Source organism: Ostrinia furnacalis, unplaced genomic scaffold (genome assembly GCF_004193835.3).
Source record: "Ostrinia furnacalis isolate ACB-3 unplaced genomic scaffold, ASM419383v2 OfSCF7464, whole genome shotgun sequence".
NCBI classification, from domain to species: domain Eukaryota; kingdom Metazoa; phylum Arthropoda; class Insecta; order Lepidoptera; family Crambidae; genus Ostrinia; species Ostrinia furnacalis.
The window spans coordinates 919,387-944,181 of record NW_021137703.1 but is presented as its reverse complement, the minus strand read 5'-3'; the positions used below and the strand labels follow the sequence as shown (position 1 = coordinate 944,181).

At 34.2% G+C, this 24,795-nt stretch overlaps 1 protein-coding gene across 2 annotated transcripts in view; it reads right to left on the bottom strand.

The window, feature by feature from the left end:
- Positions 1-24,296, bottom strand: part of LOC114364743 (sodium/hydrogen exchanger 9B2) — a 25,956-nt gene extending 1,660 nt beyond the window's left edge. Inside the window, exons 1-11 of one of the 2 annotated variants that reach the window (XR_003656867.1) lie at positions 24,102-24,296; positions 22,412-22,479; positions 22,060-22,154; positions 19,857-20,094; positions 19,271-19,440; positions 18,703-18,917; positions 17,299-17,470; positions 13,210-13,364; positions 12,127-12,291; positions 5,938-6,124; positions 4,926-5,110 (exon numbers count right to left, since the gene is read on the bottom strand). Coding sequence is in view for 1 of the 2 variants with exons in the window: in XM_028321022.1 (XP_028176823.1) it covers positions 5,019-5,110; positions 5,938-6,124; positions 12,127-12,291; positions 13,210-13,364; positions 17,299-17,470; positions 18,703-18,917; positions 19,271-19,440; positions 19,857-20,094; positions 22,060-22,154; positions 22,416-22,479; positions 24,102-24,123 (1,575 nt within the window). In the remaining variant the exon portion in view is untranslated. Of the gene's footprint in view, positions 1-4,925; positions 5,111-5,937; positions 6,125-12,126; positions 12,292-13,209; positions 13,365-17,298; positions 17,471-18,702; positions 18,918-19,270; positions 19,441-19,856; positions 20,095-22,059; positions 22,155-22,411; positions 22,480-24,101 lie in introns of those variants that run through there. The other variant, XM_028321022.1, reaches the window with a different exon arrangement.
- Between the last annotated feature and the right edge of the window lie 499 nt (positions 24,297-24,795).

Here is a 24,795-nt window from a genome sequence, read left to right as displayed (position 1 = left end):
TATGAAAAGTATTTCGGACACATTAAAAAGTACATAAATCATGAAAGATAATACCAATAAACGCAATCAATACCATTTTAATAATAAACTACTTTGTTTTCATAGTTAGGCTCACAACTTAAATAGTGTCCCACGTATTAGCCCGTGGTCAGTTACTGATGCATCCAAGACAAAAATAGATGCTTTCAAGGTGGTTTTCATCATAACATGATCCAGACAATTGCATAGTCTGGTGGGATAACAATGACCAGCAAGTAAACCCAGTTCCGCCGTCAGGTTAAGATAGGATGTGCAGTGCCTATCAGTACTATCTGCTTTAATANGGTTAAGAACCACTGCTCTAGAGACTCAAAACTACAAGGATACACATGAACTCCAGTTTTAAATCCGTTGATATCTGCTGCATCTGCCATGTTTTTGGCTAAAAGATTCTTCTATCTTACGGCTTAGCACTAGAAGTGCCGAAGTTTACGACCCCCCTAAAAGCGCCGCCGGGTCAATTTTGTCCCAGCATATATTTTGTAACATTTTTTAGTCTCAGGAATGAAAATTATGTTTAAAACTATTTGTAGCATCCTTAAAAAAAGGTTTATTTATATAGTTAAATCAATTTGTACTTATTTCTTTAAAAATATAAATGTATTTCAATGTTAATTTTGAATTATTAAAAGTCAGATATTTTTGGTTTCATATATCGTCACCGTCGTGGCAGAATTAAATAACTGACACTTTTGGCAAAAACCACTTTTTCCACTTTTTGTATAGCAGAAAGTGTTACCTATATTTTGGTCTTACTCTCGTGGCAATATCTACGATATTTCCAAAGATATCTTCAGTTTAGTGAAACTATTGACCATAAATTACAACTCTGTTTGTTGTAGAATTTACGTGGCAAAACTGAATAAGTGACTTTATTTAATTCTGCCACAACTCAATGCAAAACATTGCTTCAAAATACTTGTACTAAGAAAGTCAATAAGTGACTTTATTTAATTTTGCCACAACTCAATCCGAAACATTGCTTCAAAATACTCGTACAATTGTGTTTTTTATTTATTTCATTTTTGTAACATTACTTTAAATGTTACTTTTAATTTCAATGTTCATTACTCAGATGTTGAATCTGGATAGTTACCTTCATCATCATCATCATTTCAGCCATATAGGACGTCCACTGCCGAACATAGGCCTCTCCCAACGATTTCCAATATGACCGGCTGGTAGCGGTCTGCATCCAGTGCTTTCCTGCTACCTTTATGAAGTCCACGTTGTGCTTTTCGGTACGTGCCCTCCACTCCAGAACCTTGCTGCCCCATCGTCTGACAGTTCTGCGTACTATGTGCCCTGTCTCTTGTACAGAAAAACTGAGCATAGCCCTCTTCAAAGTACGCTGTGCAACTTTGAGCTTATTTATAAGGCCTATAGTAAGAGGCCGCGTTCCCGAGCCGTCATCAGTGGTAACACATACAGATTGTAGATTTTCGTCTTCAGGCACTAAGATATTTTGGACGAAAGGATGTTGTGTAGTTTCCCGAATGCTGCCCAGCTGAGTTGGATTCGATCTCTTTCTCTACCTAGCTGAAACGTTTGTCCGAGGTAGACATACTTGTCAACAATCTCGAGACTCGAGCTCCTAACCGAAACTGGGTAGGGCGCAACATAGACATTCGACAAAAGCTTCGTTTTTCCATGTTGTTCACCCGAAGGCCTACCTTTTGGGAGATTAAGGTCTTCGAGCATTGTGTCGAGGTCTTCCAGTGATTTTGCCATGACCACACAATATCGTCGGCAAACCGAAGGTGAATGATGTACTCGTCGTTGATGTTTGTGCCGAATCCTTTCTATTCAAGGAGTTTGAAAGCGTCTTCCAATGCAGCGGTGAATAGTTTCGGAGATCCGGAGATATAACATCTCCATCACGCCTCGCTGCAGAGGAATCGCCCTCGTACTCCACTCCTGTACTCGGACCAACATGGTGGCGTTTCTGTACAAGCACTTCAGTGCCTCGATATGTACCGATACTTTTCAGAAACCGACTTGTTCGGGAGGCTGGAAGTCATCGAACCTACGCGCGAGATCATTCGTGATAACTTTCGAAAACAGCTTGTAGACATGACTCAGAAGCGAGATGGGTCAGTAATTCTTCAGCAAAGTTTTATCCCCTTTCTTGAAGAGTACCACCACGCTTCTATTCCATGCCTCTGGCGTTGTTCCCTGGAGTAAGACGAAGTTAAATGGTCTCTGAAGGACTTGACTTCAATGTTCAGAAGCCCCGAGGTTATTCCGTCATGACCCGGTGCCTTGTTGTTCTTTAGGTGTTTGAGAGCCATCCTAATCTCGTATAGGCTGATAATGCTGATATCCACAATATCTTCGTCGAGGTATATAGCTTTCCATAAAACTTTTCAAAATCACACAGAACCTCGGCTTTTGTTGACGTTACACCACCTTCCGCAGTCTTCAGCTTCGTCAGCTAGCTTCGCCCAATAGAGTTGTCTCTTACGAATACTTTTGAGCCTTGGTTCCGCTCTATCGCCTCTTTAATACTATTTGTATTAAAGTTGCGAACATAATGTCGCAAGGACTTCCATAACTGTCTATTGAGCTGCCGATGTGCCTTAGCGTCAACGGAGATCTGCAGTGACATTGAACGTCGTTCTGCCATGACGTTAAGGGTAAGGGATCCCTATGGATCCCTAGGGAGAGATCCCTATTACAGTTTTATTGTTTTTGGATTATTTTAATTTTGATATTCATTTTGATGTTGGTTCTTTCAATTTAATTTCAATGTTATAGGAATCTGATGTTGATGGTTACCATACCAATTTGTTAAACATTTATAAGTATTAAATAAGTAGGTATATTCTAGTATTATTTAACAATTTTACAGATTTTGACTGAAATCGCATTAACAAAACAAATAAAATAAAATGAATAAATCAACATTTAGGTTTATAAAAGTGTGGCAAAATTAAACAAGTGTACTTATTCAATGGAAATATTCGTTTTTGTAATACCTTGGTTGTGGCAAAACTAAATAAGTGACATATAAAAACTAAATAACTGCAACTTAGTTGTAAAATACGGTTGTGGCAGAACTAAATAATTACATTTTTATTTTTTTTATTTAAAATAATACAAAGTAACATCATCAAAGAATATTGAATTAATAAAGGTAAATTTGCTGTATAAAATATCAAAAGACCGACAGTAAAATATTTTTACCCTTAAAAGTTATCGCCATTTTTAACGAAAAAAAACACAAAAACGTGAATATCTCGCAACTTTGGTTTTGTCAGTTATTTAATTCTGCCACGACGGTGACGATATTAATAATCACAATTTACATGGTGTTATACTGTACTAAAATTATGAAATTACTACTTTAAATAATCATTATTATTTTTGAAGGAAAAATAAATATCTTACAAATAATAGTGCACATTTTGCACAAAGTTTTTTTGTATGGTTTTTTTTGTCTCTCTGGTGTACTATGTGTTTAGGAATTTCTATAGGTATGGTTATTTTTCTGTTATCTGTACACACACAGTGAAGTTTTTTACCAGTTACAATAAAAAGTATGTACGTTTAATTTTCAAAATTTTATAAGTCACACATTTTAAAAATGTATCATATCATACAAAGTGTGAACTGGTCAATGTTTAGAAGGTAGCTTCTAAACATTGGCCAGTTCACACTTTTATTCCTACTAATATTATAAATGTAAAAGTTAATAAAGATTGATAAATTGAAGGATGGATGGACTGATGAATGGATAGGAAGAATGAATGAGTGGATATATGCCTTGAACTTGAACTAAGTGAGTATGGATTCATGGTTAGATCGATGGATGTTTCTTCACTCTTTTACGCAAAAAATACTAAGCCGATCTTAATAAAACTTTGCAGTTTTATTGTTAATACTTTAGAATAACATAATATAGGCTAAAATTTAGAATAATGTTTAGTGATTTGGTCAAATAACAACGATTAGTGTCAAGAAATTAGGTCTTTCTATGATAAACTTAATTTCTCACTGGTGAAGTCGCAGGCAAAAACTAGTGCAATATATTTACATTTCTGCATTTGCCACGAGTTACCTAAAAGCTCCTCACCTCTTCACTCTCGTATCTCCTCAAAACAAGGACTCTTCATCGAATTATTATTACAAATACCGGGGTGGGACAAAATTGACCCAGTGGCGCTTCTAGGTAAAACCGATTTATAAAAATTTTCTATTAATGTTATATTATCAAAAACATTAAAAAATGATAAAATTCAATAAGTCAGAAAAAGTCAAAAAGTTTCATGGACTTTCGTTGAAAAATAAAAAAATTAGAGTCGATTAAACTCGCGAGTGGGACAAAAATGGGACGGCGGCCTTTCTAGTGNTGGCAAGGCTGCTACTTTCCTAAGATGAAACCTTATTTTAAGCTCACCGCCCGTATTGTACTAAACGAGTAGGTACCTACAAGGTAAACCGACAAGGAATTCAGGAAGTCTATTTAAGCAATTCTAATAGTTTTAGTCTATTTACATCCGTCACGTACGTCCGTATCGATAATATTCACATCAGTGGTGAACCTACCACCTAGGAATCAAATAATTTACAATAACATCTTCATTCAATGTAAACTCAGCAGAGGTCACGCGTGATTGAGCACGTGACGTAATTTATTGCATGTTCTTAACGGCACATTTTTTTTGATACCATTTGTATCAATGAGCCAAACTAAAAAATATTTTTGAATTAAGATTAAATTATCACTTGATTGGACGTAATACTAATTTGCAAACAACTACCTTTTACCAGATGGTAAAACATGAAAATTCATTAACTGAAAACTACCTTTTTCCTATAAAACATACNCAAAAATGAAAAATGAAATCCTCATTTTCGCCATTTTCTCTGCTACCCGGCCTTAATCTGTTTCTGAAGTTGGAAAATGACAGTTATTCGGGGAAATTATGCTAATTCAGTAGGTATCAATAAGGTACAGTTTGCATTTATAATAATGTTTATTGAACGTCGACGCGGTGGAGGGAGCCTGGGACAGTGTTCCTCCTGGAGAGATGCTTGGCTGAAGGCAAACCATGGCTCTGGTACACCTCTGAAACAAATGAGACGATACTTTATAATAAGACTTCTAGAAAGAACACACTATAAGAATTTGTTGTAGAAATGAACTTTTTCACTCGTATTTGGTTAACGATTGTTTTTTATTAACAGGGATTTCCTAATACTTATTGTATCTGTAATTTAAGTACAGTTGTGTACAAAACTTTCTTTAGAAAATGTTGAAGTGATATTAGGATATCATCTATCTATTGAATATTTAAGTACATATCTTTAATTTATTGATGTTGCATTATAGTTTCAAAAGATCATTCGGTAGTGTAAATAAATTGTGCACAAAACCACAAAATAAGCTGGGCGCTTCGGCATCCATCGCAATAACTTTTAATTTGACATTATACGGGGGAAATATGTTCATGAGTCGTTAATTCGTAGTTTATTTATCCCCGTTAATGAAGCATAGTCCCATAGATTGACACATAAACGTTTTGAACATTACCAATAAATTTTGTAAAATAATATTATGTTTGACTGCCCGATGTTACACAACCTTAATTAGCTTTTTTTAAAATAATTTATTAATTTATGAATCTACCTTTTAAATTAATGAATTTTTTAGAACATTAGGTTACCACAAACTATTTAGAAAAAATTGATTGTTAAGGGTGTCGACTATGGTACTTTAAGTATCGCTGGTTCATTTAATTTAGTTTATGTACCTGTTTGTTCAGGAGAGGCCTTTGTCTGGACAAACACTGAACGAACTTTATTTGTTCGTTGTTCGAGAAAAGTTTTCTTCGCAAAATCGTTGAATATTACAAAAACATTCGACATTTGTTCGTGGAATGTTCGCTACAATACCTTCGGGAGCGACTCGCGATTCTGACGACAGCAGGACCGGTCCCAGCACGGTCGTCAGCACAGACCCCAAAGTGGACGTTATGATAATGGCGATAACGATTATATTCGCGTGCTGCGCTGCCACTCGTTTGTCTCTCGGCGAGGCGGTGTCCCACAGCGAGTCTGTCGCAACTCGAACCAAAACCGCCTGAAAATATCAACTCGTTAATACAATTAATATCGACGATAAGGAAATTATAAATTTGTATGTCACTCAGTAATTATGTCCTAGCGAGGAAATATTTAATGTAAATAAAATGAAGCTGAAAAACTTGTAAAAAATAAATGATATTTCATCAATGCTATACAGGGTAGGTATCAGGGATACCTAACTTAGCAAAAATAAGCGGCAAAGGTAGACTGTATGCTATCTACCTTTTATTAAACAGGGATAGTAAATACAATAATAACTTGCTTGCGTAAGATTACGATAATTTACGAATTTAAGTTTTTAGATTCGTGATTAAAGTTTAATCACAGTTTCTCTACTTGTTTAATTGAATAACATTTACTTATATTTCTAATGTAAAGAACTGGCCAATAGGTAACATTTATCATCTATTCTTCCTATTCGATTTTCATTGTCAAGGAAAACGAATCGGTCTTCTTTTTAATGCAAATCATGCAAGACTCGAGTATTCTTTTTCTTTTATTTTTTCCTTTCCCACGACTGACAGCTAAGTGATAGATACGTTACGAAATGACACTCAATAATCGATACAACTCAAGCATAAAGTCCAGAATGATTGGTTGAATTTCAAAATTGGAATCGATTTGAATTTTGGAATATTTTTGAGTATCGTCGTCAGTCTAAGGCTCGGTTGCACCATCTTACTATAACTTTGAGAAACGTCAAAAAACTGTCAAACTTCATACAAAAAACACCGATTACACTGCGGAACAAAAAAAATAAAAAAATCTGCGGCATCTATTTTGTTAATGGATTTTGTAAATACCTACTTGTATTAGACATAAATGGTGTGCATTAACTTTCTTTGGATTGACTCTGGTTCTTGAGATAAACGAGACAAAAGAAATCAATGAAAAACATTAAACGACCCTCCCTAAACTTATGTTAATTTGATTATACCCACTAAGTTTTATTTTCTACTCATGTATTAGTGTAGTTGTAGTTACAACAATTTAGTAATCAGCTACTAGACCTTGAAATTAACAGTTTGTGTCTTTTAAATTAATTTTTAAAGAGCTTTTTTGTCTCAAAAATATGAGTTCATTATGAAAACCTTGCGTTTACAATCCCAACAGTTTTTCTTAATATTTGGCTTCTAAACTTACAAAATCAAAGAAATAAGATCACGGAGGTAGTGATACAAACCTACCAAGCATACTTTCTTATAAAACTTCCATAAAATAATAAATATTGGGGGTCCAATATCGTCTGCAAGACTCGTGAAGACTCTTTGCCATACTGGAGTCAAGCTGGACGTAAAGGACTTCAATTTGGAAGGCCAAAGATATGAACTGAGTTTTCTAATCACTAAAATGATCAAAAGTCAGCAAAATTAAAGTCCTTTACGTCCTGAAACGTCCGTTTGAATACGGAAAAAATAAATTCGATTGACCGCAAATCCGTAATCTTATTAAGACACTGTATTTGTAAACCACATAACACAAATTGAATCTGAAGCATGGCTAAGCTTTGTTTTAGTAGCCAAACAATATTTGGGGAGTCATAGAGCACCAGACTTTTCAGAATTGGTTGCTAAATTGTTTTAAAAATTTAACACATAAGGATCTAATTTAAGTATTAATTTTTTTTTTAACAATAGCCATTTGGACAGGTTCTCCCATAATCTGGGTGATTACAGTGAGGAATAAGCAGAACGGTTCTACCAGAACATCAGGATAGTGGAAGAATGATATCTACGGTCAATGGGACCGCCAGATGATGGCTGATTACTGTTGCCATAATTATGGAATTTTCCTGACCAAAACCATAACATAAAAGCTTACAGAAAAAGCTTTTTGTAGTTTTTTTTCTATTATTTGATGAAAAGCAAATATATTTTTAATTTTTATATCGTTCTTAAATAGGATCTTAGTGTAAATATTTTTTTATACAGATTGGTGTTTTTATTTGTTTTTTTTTCATATAAATAGTTAATAGTATTTATCTCAAGATCTAGAGTCAATTTGACAAATCTAATATTTTTCTAGTATTCAGCACACTACTCGCATACAGAATTGACTCTAAACTACCATGCCGCAAAATGACTGTTCCCCAGTGTTATCGTTATAGTTACGGACAAAGTTAGGTGGTGCAACTCAGCCTAAGCCTAAGATTGGATCGGATATTGGCGTCGTTTCGTAATACGGGGCTAAGGCCTGTATTCACAAACCTGTGTTCTGTGAAACCTCATAGTAATGTTTGTGAATACAGGCGTAAGAATGGTTGTAAAGTGGAGTTTCAAAGAGTGACGTGTAAGGAATTCTCGTTGCGTGTTCAATCAAATTAGCAGGCGCCTAACAGACATGACGCGGCGACGTCTCGTCTCCTTTTTAAATCAATTGTCAGTTCATTTATTTTATTTTCTTTATGTTCGGGAAACAAACAATTTTGATAGACACACAACAACATAGATCACATAAATACAGAAATCAATAAAGTTTCCAGCTGTGCAAAATACACAACAACTAATGTCAAATAATCTATGTCATCATTTAAAATTAAATTATGATTAAATGAATCATTAAAGATTAGGGCTGGGTAGCACCATCTTACTTTAACTTAGACAAACGTCAAAAATCTGTCAAAACCATACAAAAAGCACCGGTTATCGTCAAAGTTACGGTCAAAGTTACGTGGTGCAACTCAGCCTAAGCAGTTATAAGCTCTACAATGTGTTAAAATTATTAATTTTTCAATGAGTAACATGTCGCAGTGTATGGCTTGACGTGCTGTCGTCTGGACTTATCAGGATAACAATGTTTGCATGTTATTGTATTATTTCAATGTGATTAATTAAGCTCATGATAGTCTTAAGAATAATCCCTAGTGGTTTTTATAGGCTATCGATATAATATAATGTACTGTTTTTTTTTCAAATGATAAATAAATTAATAAAAAAACACATTAGTTATAGCCATTTTCTTGAATAATAACAGTAATATTATAATGAGTGACATGGTTCACAATGACTGCAGCTTCGTGTATAAATAAACGAAATTTTAAATGGAATATCTATAAAGTTCTAACAACGCAAAGTTTAAGCATACTCTTTAACGAACTTCTCCCAAGCCATCTTAAGAGTTGGAATACGTAATCCCATGCAAAAATTTACTTCTCAAGGCTTATGGATGCGGCGTAAGCTGGGCTGCGGTGGTCTTGAATAAAACATGCCCAACTATGAGCACAACAAAATGCGCTGATATTTTACGTCGTCCGGGACAATTCAAATCTGATAAGTTGCAGCTTCGAGTGTTTTTGTTATAATTAAGACGATGAATTTTGATAGAAGAAAGTTGCTGGTAATTTAATACAGAAACTTGCGGGATTTTGAATCTAGTATTGTGTAATGAAGACTAAATAGTATTGAAGTTATAGTAAAAGAGTAAAAAATAGGTATTCCAGATTTTATTCGTTAGAAGACATTTGAATTAAAATCTTCTTCTTGTCGTGTCAACAACAAACCTATACTGTGTCAGTACCCAAAACTCCGCGAGTGGCGATAACAATAAAAGCCAATATATTAAAAGGAATAAATTGAGTTGGAATTCTGGCTAGAAACCATTGTAGGTACTGTCAAAAGAGCCGTTTATTGAATCCAACAACAACTTGAATAAATAGTTTCGAGGAATTGCCAATGAGAAACTTGTTCAACTTTCTACATACTTCATACTTTCTCAGTTTGGCCCTAAGGTTGACTGGCAGAAAATGCCCAAAGGCATTAAGTCCGCCTTATGTACACCGTTCTATGTGCATATAAGTTTTAAATAAATAAATAAATAAATACTTTACACGTGCGTAGAGTTTATTCATTTTTTATTAGAATTATAAGGCTCCCTTAAAAAAAGGTATGATTGGGAACATTATCGCAATCCTGTGTAGGGCCTGGGGATATTACAATATTTTCCCATCAACCATGCTCGCACATTTACCTATGTGGAATTACATTTACTAGGCGTATAATACATCAAAGTAAGGTAAGTAAAGTAAGTAATATCAGTTAGTGTAAATGTAAATTACGATTAAAATCTTTTAAATAGTTGCGAGGTCAACCATTTGACAACGAAACGAACTATTTTCATTTTTTTATTGTTAAAGAACTAGCTTTTGCCCGCGGCTTCACCCGCGTGAAATTTCATCAAAATCCGTTCAGTAGTTTTTGCGTGAAAGAGTAACAAACATCCACACAAACTTTCGCATTTATAATATTAGTAGGATATACAACATCACACTTCCTTGGAGATTTATTATATTTTTCAACCAAACAAAATTTCTGTAAAGTGTTTCCTTTTAGCTAAAAGTATTTATGTTATAATGTCATGTAATAATGTGATATCAAAGGACTGTAACAAGGTCGCGTACTCTCTCAAAAAATAAAGTGTCACGTCTTTAGTCCTTTCAAGATGATTGACAAAGGGCCATATTCTTCAGGACATTTTTTGGTACTTTAGTATTTATATGCCTATTTTTAACGCTTCTTAAACACAGTTCGATATGTAGAGCCACTTAGAGCAAGACAAGAAGATAATAAATAATGTCTATTACGATTTTTGCAGGTTGTCAATTTAAGTATTTCCAATAAAAAGGTAATAACTTTACTTAAGAAAATTATTAGTTAGAATTTATGTATGCTTACCTAGGATCTCAAAACTACTGAATATAGTTTTATAGACGGGATTTCATTGATTGCAATATGCTAATATTGCCTTCTGATTAGTAAAGCAGATACGAGATGTGATTGTGTGACTAGAAAGAATTTTCATGGATAGAAAATTGCGCGTACAGTTAGTTTATTTATTATTATTTTTCTACCATTATAAAAGTGAACTCTTGCCTCAAGTTCGGCTATAAGGTCGAAGATACCTTGAGTGTGTATACTGTTCTACTTTTAATAACTTCTGAAATGATTTAGTAGCTACGGCAGAAGGCCGCCTGCCACAGGCACTATATTCACGAGCTACCTCGTGGAATATGATTAATCACCATCACGTGGAGCCAACATCAACAGTCCAAATATTGGTCTACCAATTTTCGTGGCATAATAAAATATGAAAATAATTCTGTTGACATCTTGATAATCATGCTAAATAGGAAAGCAGACGAGTGTGTAGTTTACATTGTTGCGGGTGTGGTTTGGTTATTTATTGTATTAGTGTTAAAATTATGGACAAGATAGATATAAAACGTAACGAAGAATTGAAATGTTGATTTACGGAAGAGAGTCAATAAATTGTTAATGTCAAAATTAATGAGTACGGTCGGTACTAGCAGACTGAACCAGTCATTAAATTCTGACGAATTTCCCTAATGGAATTTTAATTTTAGACCTTAAGTATTAAACTCAAAATTAACTGGTGAGATTATTTATATAAGGTCACCTCCAAAAGACAGACGAAATTTTAATAGGGCATCTAATTATATTAGAAAAATTGGACCCTAGCATTAAAACTAAAAAAAATGGCTAAATTTCTGTTTTTAATTTTCCTAACAAACTAAATGTAATATTTTTATTTTTTTTGGTTTATCGGACCTCTCTGTCATTTTCACATTATTTACATGCGTGACGTCCTTGCACACGGATGCACTGTCTGGCATGATCGATGCCATGCCTCCGGACCGCACTGAGCACTTCGGGTTCACTCGACATAACATCAAAAAATCTCGAAAACTAGCATTCTAAATATATGGTTGTATTATCTAGAACGAATTAATTTAAGATGTTTTATTTGTCCCTTAAATCTCGTCTGTCTTTTGGAGGTGACCTTATACATATAGGTCTAGCTTAACTAAGTCAGTGTCTGAGGTATGGGAGCGGCTCATGGGTGGGGTGACATTGACATATCATGAAGTGACACTTCATCAGAGCATAATTAAATAAATCTGAAGGAGATTTAATTTTGAAGTCTCGCTGACGTTTGACGTTACAAAACAGATATGCCCCAGGCACTGAATGATTAACATACCTCCACTATAGCTTTAGGAATCCAAGTGACTGCTACAAACAGGCTCTCTTTCACGGAGAGTTCATTCGCCAGACACACCAGGAAGGCGGTCAGCAGCCGAAAGGACAAGGCTGCGACTATGCATCCCAATATTAGTCCGAAATCCCGAACCGACATCTGTGATACCTGTACCAAATGACATGTTTTAATATGACGGCACCTCAAGCTAAATACCGCATAATATGCATATGCAGTGTTTAGTATGGTGCTACAATACATTAAACTTTTTGCATGATGCTATTATAAGGCAAAAGCAAGTTTATAAATCATACAAATTCAATTGAAACTAGCAAATCCGAATAAAGCCTACTTTTGGTTGTTAATCAACGAATAGTTTGGAATGGTGAAGATTAAAGCTATCATTAACTTAAAGGCTCAAAATAAAAACAAATGAAACTAATAATAGTAAATAATCTGTAGGTTTATTTGCACTCTATCAACTAGTTACCTACGCATTACCTAAAATAATATTGTGTAAGAGACTTAATGCTACTGTATTATGTGCACTATTTTAAGACGCACAATAAAACCATTGTAAAACTATGCAAACCACGAGTGTTCCGCTAAGATTATGTCATTATCAGTTATTTCCTTTTCTCTTTCATATATGTAGGTATTGAGCACATAGGCTGATAGAGCAACACAGTTGCTACTGTTTCAATACACAATTTCCTTCAATTTTCTATTATTATCTAATTTACCTGTTATTCTGGAGTAGAATAATAATACTTTTGAGGGCCAATAAATGTACGTAACTAAGTTACTCGTAATATGGAAATATTATCTTTTTGACATAATCATTACTGTCTATTTTTAGATTCATAGGACCTAATTACAAAAAGTTAAACACAGTCATGTTGAGTTGGTTTGAAATGACATTTCCATACTAAATGACAATTTAAATAATTGTTCAACGGGCAGTTAACTTTACTGTAATACTGATCAAATTCATATTTACTCGTATGTATTGAAAAATAAAGATAACCTACAAAGTCATTTGACCACATCACATGAACACATTATTAGTACGCAAATTAAAGTTACCTCTAAGAAGTATCCGCTTAGCGTAAAGAGCATTGGCTCTAAGATCCTCCAGAGAACTTTATAGACCTCTGACACCGGGTTGTTGTTGATTGGCCAGTCACGCCGCGACCAGCGCGTGGCCGCGGCGCCCGCGCACACCATGATCGCCACTCCAGCTGTTAAGAACAACAGTGTAAGGCTGCCTGTCCACAAAAGCGGAGCAAGGTGATATAGTGCTAGTGAGCGTTAAAAACCTACCAATAGAATTGCACAAAACCCCTGCTTAGTGGACAGGGTGTTGCAAGCTATTTTATAAATTCATACATAGGTAACTGAGAAACGGATCGGGAAAAACAAATGACTCGTCGTATGCTCGCGCCCTAACAAAACAATATCCGCAGCTCTTCTCTGTGTACTTTAACCGGTCGCTTTACTTTGGTGTACAGGCAGCCTAAAGTCGCAAAGATTGAAGGTGTCAAAAAAAAAACAAATGCTATCGTAGACAGTAGACAGACACATTGTCCCTTTGTTTATACAGAAATAAATTATGCAATTTCGTTTTTAAACAGTTTCTTGATAAATTACCCATTGTGCATTCAATTAGTGCCAAATCTTGCATTTTGCAGGTTTTGGTTGGTTAGAAAATAAAACAATTGAACTGTCGAACTCAATTTTTGGTGTGATAATCGTGATTTGTTTATCAAAAGTGAAATATGTAACTACATAGTTCAACATAAAATTATTACAAGGTACTAAACCAATAATGAAAGTAACACATATTGACATCTGAAAACTGAACGAATTGATCAAATAACGTACTTAAATTATAAATTATATTGTGTGCATGTTCTTGTTTGAAAATCTCGAAACACAATCAAGCAATGAAGACCCGGCACACAGCAATGCTGTTGATTGAGCCCAATTGAAACGAAGGCTACAAAGACGACATTACAATTAGCGTAGCGATTCACTCTCAAACACTTGCCCCTATTAACTCGGGTTAGATATTTTAATATTATGGACTCTAGTGAAATTAATATCTAAGTTTATCCTCATAGTTGCGGTCTTCATGGCCTAGTAACTATAAAAGTGGGTTACTCCATAAAAAACATTTCAGTTCTTAATCATGTGTTTTAATTTAGTAGGATTTCAATAAAATTAATTTCAAAGGACGCTAAGAAATTAATTATTTACGACATAGGTACGACTTTCTTAACAAGAGCTAAGAGTTATTGGCGAACTTAACTTATTTATAATGAAAACGTTTCCAAGTTTATTCAATGCTCTTGACATTTATTTTTGAGTCGCTCTTATCAAAATACATAGCTTCCAAGACAATGTGTAGGTTGTGTGATAAAGGAGATATCACAAATGTGTACAGACACACACGGTGCTGAAAATAAGAAGCAAAGGTCGTTTGAAATAGATATTATTATCTTCAGATTATTTGATCTTAATGTTTGGTCACTTTTGGTTTACGATTTTGAACTCTGTGATTTTCCACCAATTTTAATTACCCGCCTAAAGTCTTAGTCAAACAGTAAGGCTAAGTTGCACGGTTGCACCACTTAATTTCAAGGGTAACTATAACGATAACCGGTGCTTTTTGTATGGAGTTTGACAGATTTTTGACGTTTGTAAAAGTTAAAGTAATAAAAATATAAAAACATGGTACAACCCAGCTTAAGACATGCGTAATGTACAGTCGCGGAATGAAAAGGTTCGTCACCTTAGTGTCGGTTTTCGCTTGCAGTAGGTACTGTAAGAGTCAAACCTGCCAACATAACCGTGCAAGAAACAGTGCTGCTAACATTTAAATAAATATGACGTTTGCTAACGAATAAGGTTTTGCTCGTTTATTTTTCTATCCCATCAGTGCAATGTTACAGAATGTAGTTTTTTTTATTTAATAGATAGTGGCAGGTTGAACCAACAAGAAGGTTTTAGTTTATCAATCATAATAATCTTCTTGACAAGTTAAATCTTCAAACAACTTTGATCTGAATAATTTTGAACTTTACTGCCGAACAGTTAAATATTATTTTCTCTAACTCGAGATTATTCTGTAACATAGTTTCAAAAGGTAATATGTGCTCGCGATTCGTTGAAGGAATCAATTTGAAAACTGACGAACCTTTTCATTTCGTGACTGTACTTAGCGTGGCGATTCGAGTCGCTATGTAGTAGCGGTCAATTAACATTAGTTCTGTTCTCACGCGACTTTATGCTGATATTCACGCGGCTATAACTGTAATATTTCGATACTTCTTTTAAGTACGTACCACTTATCAGAAACATGGTGCCGGGACAGGTAAGCAACGCTTATCAGAGAAACGGCTAACTGGGACTATTATCCCGAATTCGTTAAGTAGTAGGCTTTTGTGTTGTTTTATTTCTTTTTTCAATATTTTTTTACTGAAATAAGTACCTATGTTAATAAATGAGGAGGAAATGTCTGCTACAGGGATTGATTTTTACATGCCTATGAAATATCTTATATACATTATTTTCACTTTAACCTCTCTTGAAGTCTGTGCTATTTGTGTACTATGTACATATTTGTTAAAAGCATATTAGTCTAGGAGTTGAATAAAGCAATTAATACAAGTTCTAAGTTGAATGAACCATAAATAACAAAAATAATCCAACAAAGTAACATATTGTTAACCCAACAATGTGACAGCTATTCCAATATTATCAAGGAACTGACATTGATTGTTTTCATAAGTAAACGACTCGGTATGCGAGGGGCTGGAATATTATTGAGACTATTAGCCGTGTTAGTAAACGTAGACCCTTATCTGTCACACAATAGTAATTCATAAAGTATTATCATGACTGCGTATGTTATTTCGTTGCGGTAGCGCCTTTTGTTGAAAAGGGATTATGATAGTACTTAATCGTGTCAACATTTGACTTTAATGATATGTGTTTTTGCGTCTTAGTTTATCTTATGTAAATGCTGTCGGCTTACTCGCTTTGTTACTTTTCATGCATGCAGTTTCAGAATGGTTATTGTCTTTGAAGCACACATTTTATTTTGTTAATTACTATTTTTTCTCAAATTTTAAGTAACAGCCTGATCGTATATTGCTTGTTAGGTGTACTTCTAAAGCTCAAAAAAGGGTTTTGAGTTCTAAAAATGCATCAGGTTAATTATCTTTTAACACTACCTATATTTTTAATATGAATAATTCTTTCAATGAGTTACCTAATTGTGTGCAACAAAACTGTTTATCAGTTCAGTTGACATGTAAATTATGAAAAAATACACTTTTTACTCGTACGTTTTTGAAATTGTAATATTAATAAAACTTAGGCATGAGTAAATACTGTTAGTGTATGTGTGCGAGCATATTAGAAATTATGTATATTTTATTCATAAATAAGAAAAAACAACAAAAAAATAAAGCCTTACAATTTCTCACACATCATGTTGGACATGTTCCAAAAATGTACTATGGAAAATAGTTGCTGAATCCGTAACTTAAAAATGGGGACTTTTGTGTTTAAATCAAAAGCTATACTATTTTCATTCCAGTGCCAACAATAACTTGAGAGTGAGAAGAGTAAAAAAATTCGTTAAGCTTTTTGTATAAAGGTTTGTAAGTATTGTAATTGTGCTGAAGAAATGCAAACTATCAAAGATGAAGAAAATATCACACGATGTCAATTACAGTGAACATATTTTAGTCTCTTGGACTACACATTAATATTAAGATTGTATATGTCAACGTGAAATTGTGAACTCTATCAGTTTATAATATAACGCGTTAGATTGTAAACTAACAGTGGGTTAGGTTAGGTTAGATTGTAATTTAACTACGTCAGATTATAATCTGACGGAATTCACAATTTTACGGTGACATATATGTATAAGACAACTTTTCATCAAAATAATACTCATATTTTCTTAGTCGCCTTTGATACGCACGAGAACTGTTCTATATTTTGATATACTTAAGCATGATACAATTGAGTAAAGTTATAAGGCGTTTCACATTAAGCGCAAAGCCTGCCTCTTTTAAATTATGATCCCTTCTTGTCTCGTAAACATTAACGTCTTAGGGTCAAAGTGCGTATTATTAAATCGAAGTTTTATTTACTTACATGTGCCGCCCCATCCGAAGTATCCGCCAGCATAAGTAAGTAGAAAACCGCCGGCAAAAATAAGCAAACTTCGAACTGCGGGGGCGTAGGGGTCTCCCTGATCCGGGACAAAATCCGCTAAAACGCCCCACGATATTCCAAGGGCGATTCCCACAAACACTGCCAGCACTGCCTGTCGAAATTATGTAAAAAGAAACTCACTCCTAAGTGCTTTCATGGAATTGAGCCTTAAGATCGTGTAATCTGAATTTTAATAGCATCCAATTACAAATCGCTTTTAAGTTATAATTTTATAAGAAAACGGTTCTAGGATTTATACATGTTAAAACATAAAGGTCTTTGAAATGTATGCAAAGGTAAGCTTTTTCATTTGAATAAGTTGAATTACCTATTGATTTTTAGGCATAATGCTATGATAATAAACGTCTAGAACATGATTTTCGTTTTAATTTAATGGTTCTCAGTCATATTGTAATAGATCATGCAGACGATTTTTACCTTGGTAATTACACATAGGTCCACAATATACCTTTACAAAGGCAAATGAAAATTATAGGCAAGATTCTATAAATGTTATACTCGTATTAATTTAACACTATCAATCAAACGTTTATAAAGTTCACAAACGAATTCAGGTGAACCAACAGTCAAAGACCGGTCTTTTAGCATGGGAAAATTAATTTAATTTAGGACTTTCTGGTCGTAGCAAAAGTTGCTTTGCTTATGTAAGTCTTCTTTCTTTATAAATATAATCAATCTTTCTGTCTGTTTAAAGTGCACAAAGAATCATCCTGTACCCTTCACGGCACTCGGAATTCCTATAAACGCAGATAGTTTGATTTAAACTTCAAAGTGGTAGGAAGCGGAAAGGTAAGCTTTCTTCGAGTTATGAATTCAAATAGTTTTCAAAGAACCCGGCGTACTTTTGTAAAGTCAATTGAATCATCATAATACACGGCCTTCCAGAAAATGTTTATGGATTATCTTTAAAGAAACTATGCACATTTTTTTTATAAAGTTTGTTACCTTGTTTTACCTTTGTAAGTCATAAAAATAGAGTCAAATTACTTAAACTTATCATCATAGAAAGTGTAACAATAACAATTTTCTTTTTATTGACAAATAAATTGTACAATGTTTTCATCAAATCATCATAATTGTGTAAAGTTATAGATAACGATCGAGTAAAATATTATTTTTTGTAGCAAAATTGTTATAGCCCAAATTATACCATTTGGGAATTGAACTATTACCTAAAATATCTAAAAAGTTATGTCCACAAAAAGGTTTAAATTTTCAGTGTTACTTTACTTAAACGAATGAAGATTTTTTAAGGTTTACAGAAACAAGAACAAGTAATCCCTGCTGAAAGATTAAAATTGTTAAAAAACTGTCAATAAATACCTTAATAATCCTATAAATCAACGAAGATTGGTAGAATATAGCGCTATTGATGATTCCAAACATGCCTTCAGTGAAGGCGGTGTCCAGACCTCCAGCATTGCCAACTAGAAGAGCGATCTGACTCTTGGTGCCAAATCCTCGGGCGCTATGACTCATTACAGTTGGCACCACCACTGCGGGGGACACTGATGAGAGTATAGCACCTAAATGGAGACCTGGGGAAAATATTTAAGAGTTAAGTGTATGTAGATTACGCCACAGAACTGTAAAGTAGCGTACCTAAATTGTTGCGCTACTACGTACCATTTTTAGCAAGCTTTGTTCATTTATTTACTTTACAGAGTAACATTGAATCCTGTATCATATTGTCATGTAGGTAGATTACTCGTAATGATTACTTTTAGCTCATCTCAGCGGTGTTGTTTTTAATTTATTACAAAAAGTTAAAGTACGAGTATATTATGTGGTAGATGATAAATTATATCTCTTAATTCTTCGTAATACTCGTATACAACATAAATAAAATTGAATGAAAAGTAAAATTGTTTCAGAAGTTTGAGTGCCTTACCCCAATACCATGGAAAGCCCAGCAATAGATGACTGAAGAAGGCTGTAGACAAACACTCGACGAGCCAAGGCAAGGTTGCCAATGAGAAAACTTTCAAAGAATTGTTTTTTATATATTCCCAGTTCCAGCTGAGTGGGCCCTTCGTCAAGATAATTACGGGGTAAATTCGCCTGAAAGAAAAACGGCTGCTTTGTCCTTTGAATTGGTTTTAACCGGATCCCGTCCCGCCCAGATTAATTGTTAAGGTTTGAACAAGGCTGGAGGTTTATGTCTACGTGAGCTGCCAAATTATCAAATGATTTACGAAACTGGCATTGGTGTTGAGAAATAAAAGGATTTTTTACTGACTCTACATATCTTTTAGTTTTACTTTGGATTTAAATAGTTTTATTTAAATGTACCTAAAAATAATTTATTTAACTGAAACAAAATGAATAATAGGGGTTCTTCCTTAAAAGTAAACTCCAAACATTGCTGTAATTACTGTGAATAATCTAAGATTGTTGTCGTAAGCTTATTGTAATTATGGAATAGAAATAACAATTATAACTCAAAATAGGTTTCGGCGTAATTACTTAAATCATACCGTAAATGAAAATCAATGATGTCAGCGACAGGATTATCCAAGAAACTTGGCGGGCCTAAGTTTCTATACAGTGCGCCAACTACAGTCATCCCGACAACCGGGTTGACAGTTGTGTACCTCTCTAATGTGTGGCCGAACACATAACCAGCTATTACTACTCCTGTCATGTTGAATATGAACCCTCCTGGTATGACTGCATCTTTGAAGATGAACCATGAAGTCCCCCATAGCGTAATACCTGAAAAAACTAAAGTTAAGCTCGATCCCATTTAAAAAAATAAGCTAAGAACATGTTATGTGTTAGGAAAATGTGTAATGTGTTATTATTTGATAGTATCAGTAACTTAATTTTCTTAATGGAATAATTATCTAATTCATCACCCTATTTAGGGAAATTGTATCAACTTTCCTGCTAAGTGACAGGAACTTTTGGAGTTTGATTTATGTGATATTTTAATAGAGACGTACAGTATAGTATGACATTTCTCTTCTTATCGACTGCCTTATGCAGAACTCGAACCCACAACCTTACACGGTTGCTAGACTGATCATGCTATTAAGCCATCGGTTACTTTGTCGTGCGTTGATCTTGTCTGCCAGGCTAGGTGACCGTCCAATTTATGCACAAAATTTAGTTCGACTAAAGTTACTTACCATAAAAGTTCTTCAGTAAAACCGTTGCGAAAATGTGTATTTTGTACGTCAGTTTTTTTGTACACTTGCGTGTTAACATTAAGGAAATTAACTGACTGCCGCTGGTTCTAAGTGTTACAGCCTAGTCTTAATTGAAGATGAAGGTCAATCTTTACAAGGCGTAATTCGTAATTTCTCTCATTAATTATTTTGAGTAGTTGGCTGTCGTCAACGAGACGAGAGTCAATTATCTTAATACTCGAAAGTGACTGGGTGGCACTACCTGTAATATCCGCCTTATAGCCTTGAAGCGCAATTAAGGTTGGTACAAAGGCGTAAAGGTTCTCTTGACAATTTTATGGTGTACTATCTTACCCTCACTAGGCAACGATACGATAAAATACAATATTTTCTATCCACGAAATGCACAAATAAAATGACTATGGAATTACGAGTAAATCGTCAAATATGTTATTTATTGGAACACGTTATTAAGATTATGTGGTCAAAAATAGTTCACGCGATATTATTATAAACAACGCTATTTTTATATGAGTCCTTATTTGCGGGTTTAATATTTTATTGAAGTCTTTAATTTTATCAAATTTTGATAGAAGATCATTTAGTAAAAGATAACATGTTTTGTGTTTTTTCTATTCTTTAAATACCTATAATTATTGAGGGACGGGGCGTGGTTTGAGATGCTTCGAAAAAATAAAAAGTATTTTAAGTGTTAAAATATAAAAAAAAGTTTTACAAAACCCTGTAATAAAGTATTAAGTTGTCAATGAAACCATTAAATATATTCCTTTTACCATTTATTCAAGAGACATGTTACCTACTTATTAGGCCAGTTACACACTTTGACTTTTTGTAGCGACACAAACGCAAGTTTTCAATCGCGAAAAGTACATCGTAATTATTAAGATATTAGCAATTACGATATTCAACTAGTATTTATTCTATGATATTCGTAGGAGCATTCACTCAATAAAAAAAATATACGATGCAGCCGCGTATTTAAATTGCTCCTACGCGCGAGTGCAGTCTGTGTTTACATTTATTTGTTTGAAGTAATAATACAGCGAGGAGTGATAAAAATGTTTGAATCGAACTCATCACGCTGTTCAAGAAACATATATTTATTTAGTTATGTGAATCCTTTGATTCGTATAATAAAACGGCTATCGTAATAAGCATAGTGCATGACCGTGGCAGCAATTGTATCGCGTTTGTAGTTTCTTAAAGTAACATCTGTGTGTAAAGGTAGACAGCATTACTGACGACTATGTCGCAGCTGCGTTGCAATTTTCGTTTAAAACGCTTTAAATAGAAGCGCTACAATAAGTCACAGCGTGGAAAGCACCTTAGTACAGCAACATTATACGGCCATTAACATTTCATCCAAATATTCAATTTAGCTGAACGTCTATCGCTTGGCGAGAACTTTGTCATACGGTTAATAGTTTACTTTTTATTATTCATAAGCTTTACACGAGCCCGATAGCGAGTTTATTGTACACCTTAAACTCTACGGTATAAGGTTGACTTTGAGTGTGAGTGAACTTACCACATATTAGGACCCCTAGGTATTGTTTAACTTCGTTAAGAGAAGGCAACGTGGGTGTAAATATTCCACAATAGCCGTTCTGTTCAAGTTGTTTCCTAAAGAAAAAAGTAAACATAAGAAAATGTTTCGAAAACAATGATAATGCCTTTCCTTTTAAAGCGAATTGCAGATGCTTAGGTACTAGAAATGTAATGGCAATGAGGTACCTACTTATTGACTAGGCGCTCATTAAGTTCATGTTTACTTGCAAATAATTCCTTCATTCACCAGTCACCTCTAAAGACCTCATAAGTATTTCAATTTATTAAATTACATGCTTATCGTAATACTAAAGATACACATAGTTACTTACTCACGTTTTGAAGGGCTTGACTTCAAAACTTATCACGTTACTCCTTCCATTTTGAATATCAGGTCTGTCTGAAAATAATGAACGCCTTTGATATAAAGTACCCTGACACTAGCGCAGTCTACTTTGAATTTATTGCTGGTGTTTTAATTTTATTGTAACCCAGTAGGATTCCTAATTGGATGTATATTTAATTAATAAATTTTAATACGACTACCTATAGGTATGTAAAAAACTTAGGCTGGGTTGCACCATCTTACTTTAACTTTGACACACGTCAAAAATCTGTCAAATTCCATACAAAAAACGCCGGTTATCGTTATAGTTACGGTCAAAGTTAGATGGTGCAACTCAGCCTTGATATTGTCAGGACATTGTTTGTTTGAATGCAATATACCGAAAATGCTAATACCCGTATGATTGTCTCTCTTTATCTGTTTTTTTTTTCTAGTGAATGCAAAATTTCAATGAAAAGTCATTCGATTTAAATAGAGTTAACTCATTATCAGAATTTTTCCTTTAAAATGTTTGAATCATATACCTATTGCAATTTTCCAGGAAAAAAATAGATATTTTACTTAGTAAGTGACGTCACACGACATTTCAACTCAATATACTACTGTAATTAGGTTCGATTATGAAAAAATACGTGCTCAGTATTTTATTTATTTATTTTAAATGTATATGCACATACAACAGTGTACATAAGGCGGACTTAATGCCTTTCGGCATTATTTTCTTATTATCGGACTACGGACTAAAAAGAATTTCGATTTCATTACCCAGTCGTCATCCCAATTAATGAATGCTAATGAACTGAAATTAACTACTAAAATCTAGTTCTGTCACATGAATTTGCAAACTTATCAGTATGAACTAGTATCACAATATGTACCTATTAAGTACGAGGATGATAGGTACAGTTGCGCTATGACGCGTCTTACGACTGGAATAAATTAATTCTCAAGAACTCAGTCTAATTGTCATTTTCATGTTTACAAATGGCAACATTGCTCCAGAGTTTTATTTTGTAGCTCGATTTTAAGAACAAAGAATCTTTAATGTTTTAATAGGATTGTATCCTTTTTTCTACAACTCTGTCAGACTGAGTTAGAGCTTACGCCACGTGCAGGGGCTAAATGATTAGTATAAATTCGGGTCCATTTATATTCCTGTAGTAAAAAGTATTTCTCTTTTAACTGAGTCTGAAACTATTGCACAAAGTCAGTTACACACTTCAAATAATTATGAAGTAATAACTTATTATTTTATATCGCATCTTAAAGCTTTAATTTAAGATTAACTTTCTTTAATAATGTCGTCTTTTTTCAATGACAGGAGATTTTTAAAGACACTCTAGAGTCTGCGGTAAAATCAACTTTTGTTTAATATAACTATGGTATTATTCTTTACGATACAATGCAATTAAACAAGATGCCGACATTCCGTTTTCTGAACAGTTTCAATATCACACTAAAATAATCCGGTCATAATTCAGTATCACTTACAAAAACAGTGCAGACGATATACCTAATAGATGAATTTACGAGTCACACTCAATGGCATCTAGTAGATATTGATAAAATCGTTTGATGAAGATGAATTGATGGGAGGCCATGTGTCCGCATACGTAATTAATTGATGCATGCGCATTTCTTGCAAACACTGATTGGTTAATTAGGCTAAAGCTTACCAGGTTCACAGTTTCCCGCCATGTCTTGACCGTGACAGGCTTGCTACTAATAACAATTCCACGGAAACTATAGCGGTTTATATCACCGAGTGACAGGAGAGCGCCCCGCAACGTAAACACATGTCGTTTGTTGAGAACACTACACTTAAAGCTCGTGCCCGTGTGATCCCGTTTACCGTCTATCTAATAATAAAATTCGTCGCATGCGCACTGCGACCAATTGCCATAATAGACGACACATTAATCACTCATTGAAACTGACAATGAAAGAACGTGTGTACACACAATCGATTCAGTTTGAAAATATACAGGTAGAGTTATTCAACATGCGCTGCGAACTGCGGACATCCTTAGATCTATGTACACGCATTGTAGATCCGCTATATTGTGGATAGAAATCTCACGAATTACTATGAATAATGATTACATTTATTTCTAGTTATGGGAATGCTCTCACGGGCCTCGATGTGAATCATAGAAGTCTACATTTTCCTGAAAACAATTATGTAATTACATAAGTCTTGTTTTTAATACGTTATCGTTTGAACGCGCTGATATCGGGATGTACAGGTTTGATTTGAAAAAATATTTTGTGTTGAATAACCCATAGTAGTAATAATTGTACCAAGCATCAATGAAAATTTTGCTAAAACAAGAAAAAATATTGAAACTATTTTACGCATACGAAGTCGTG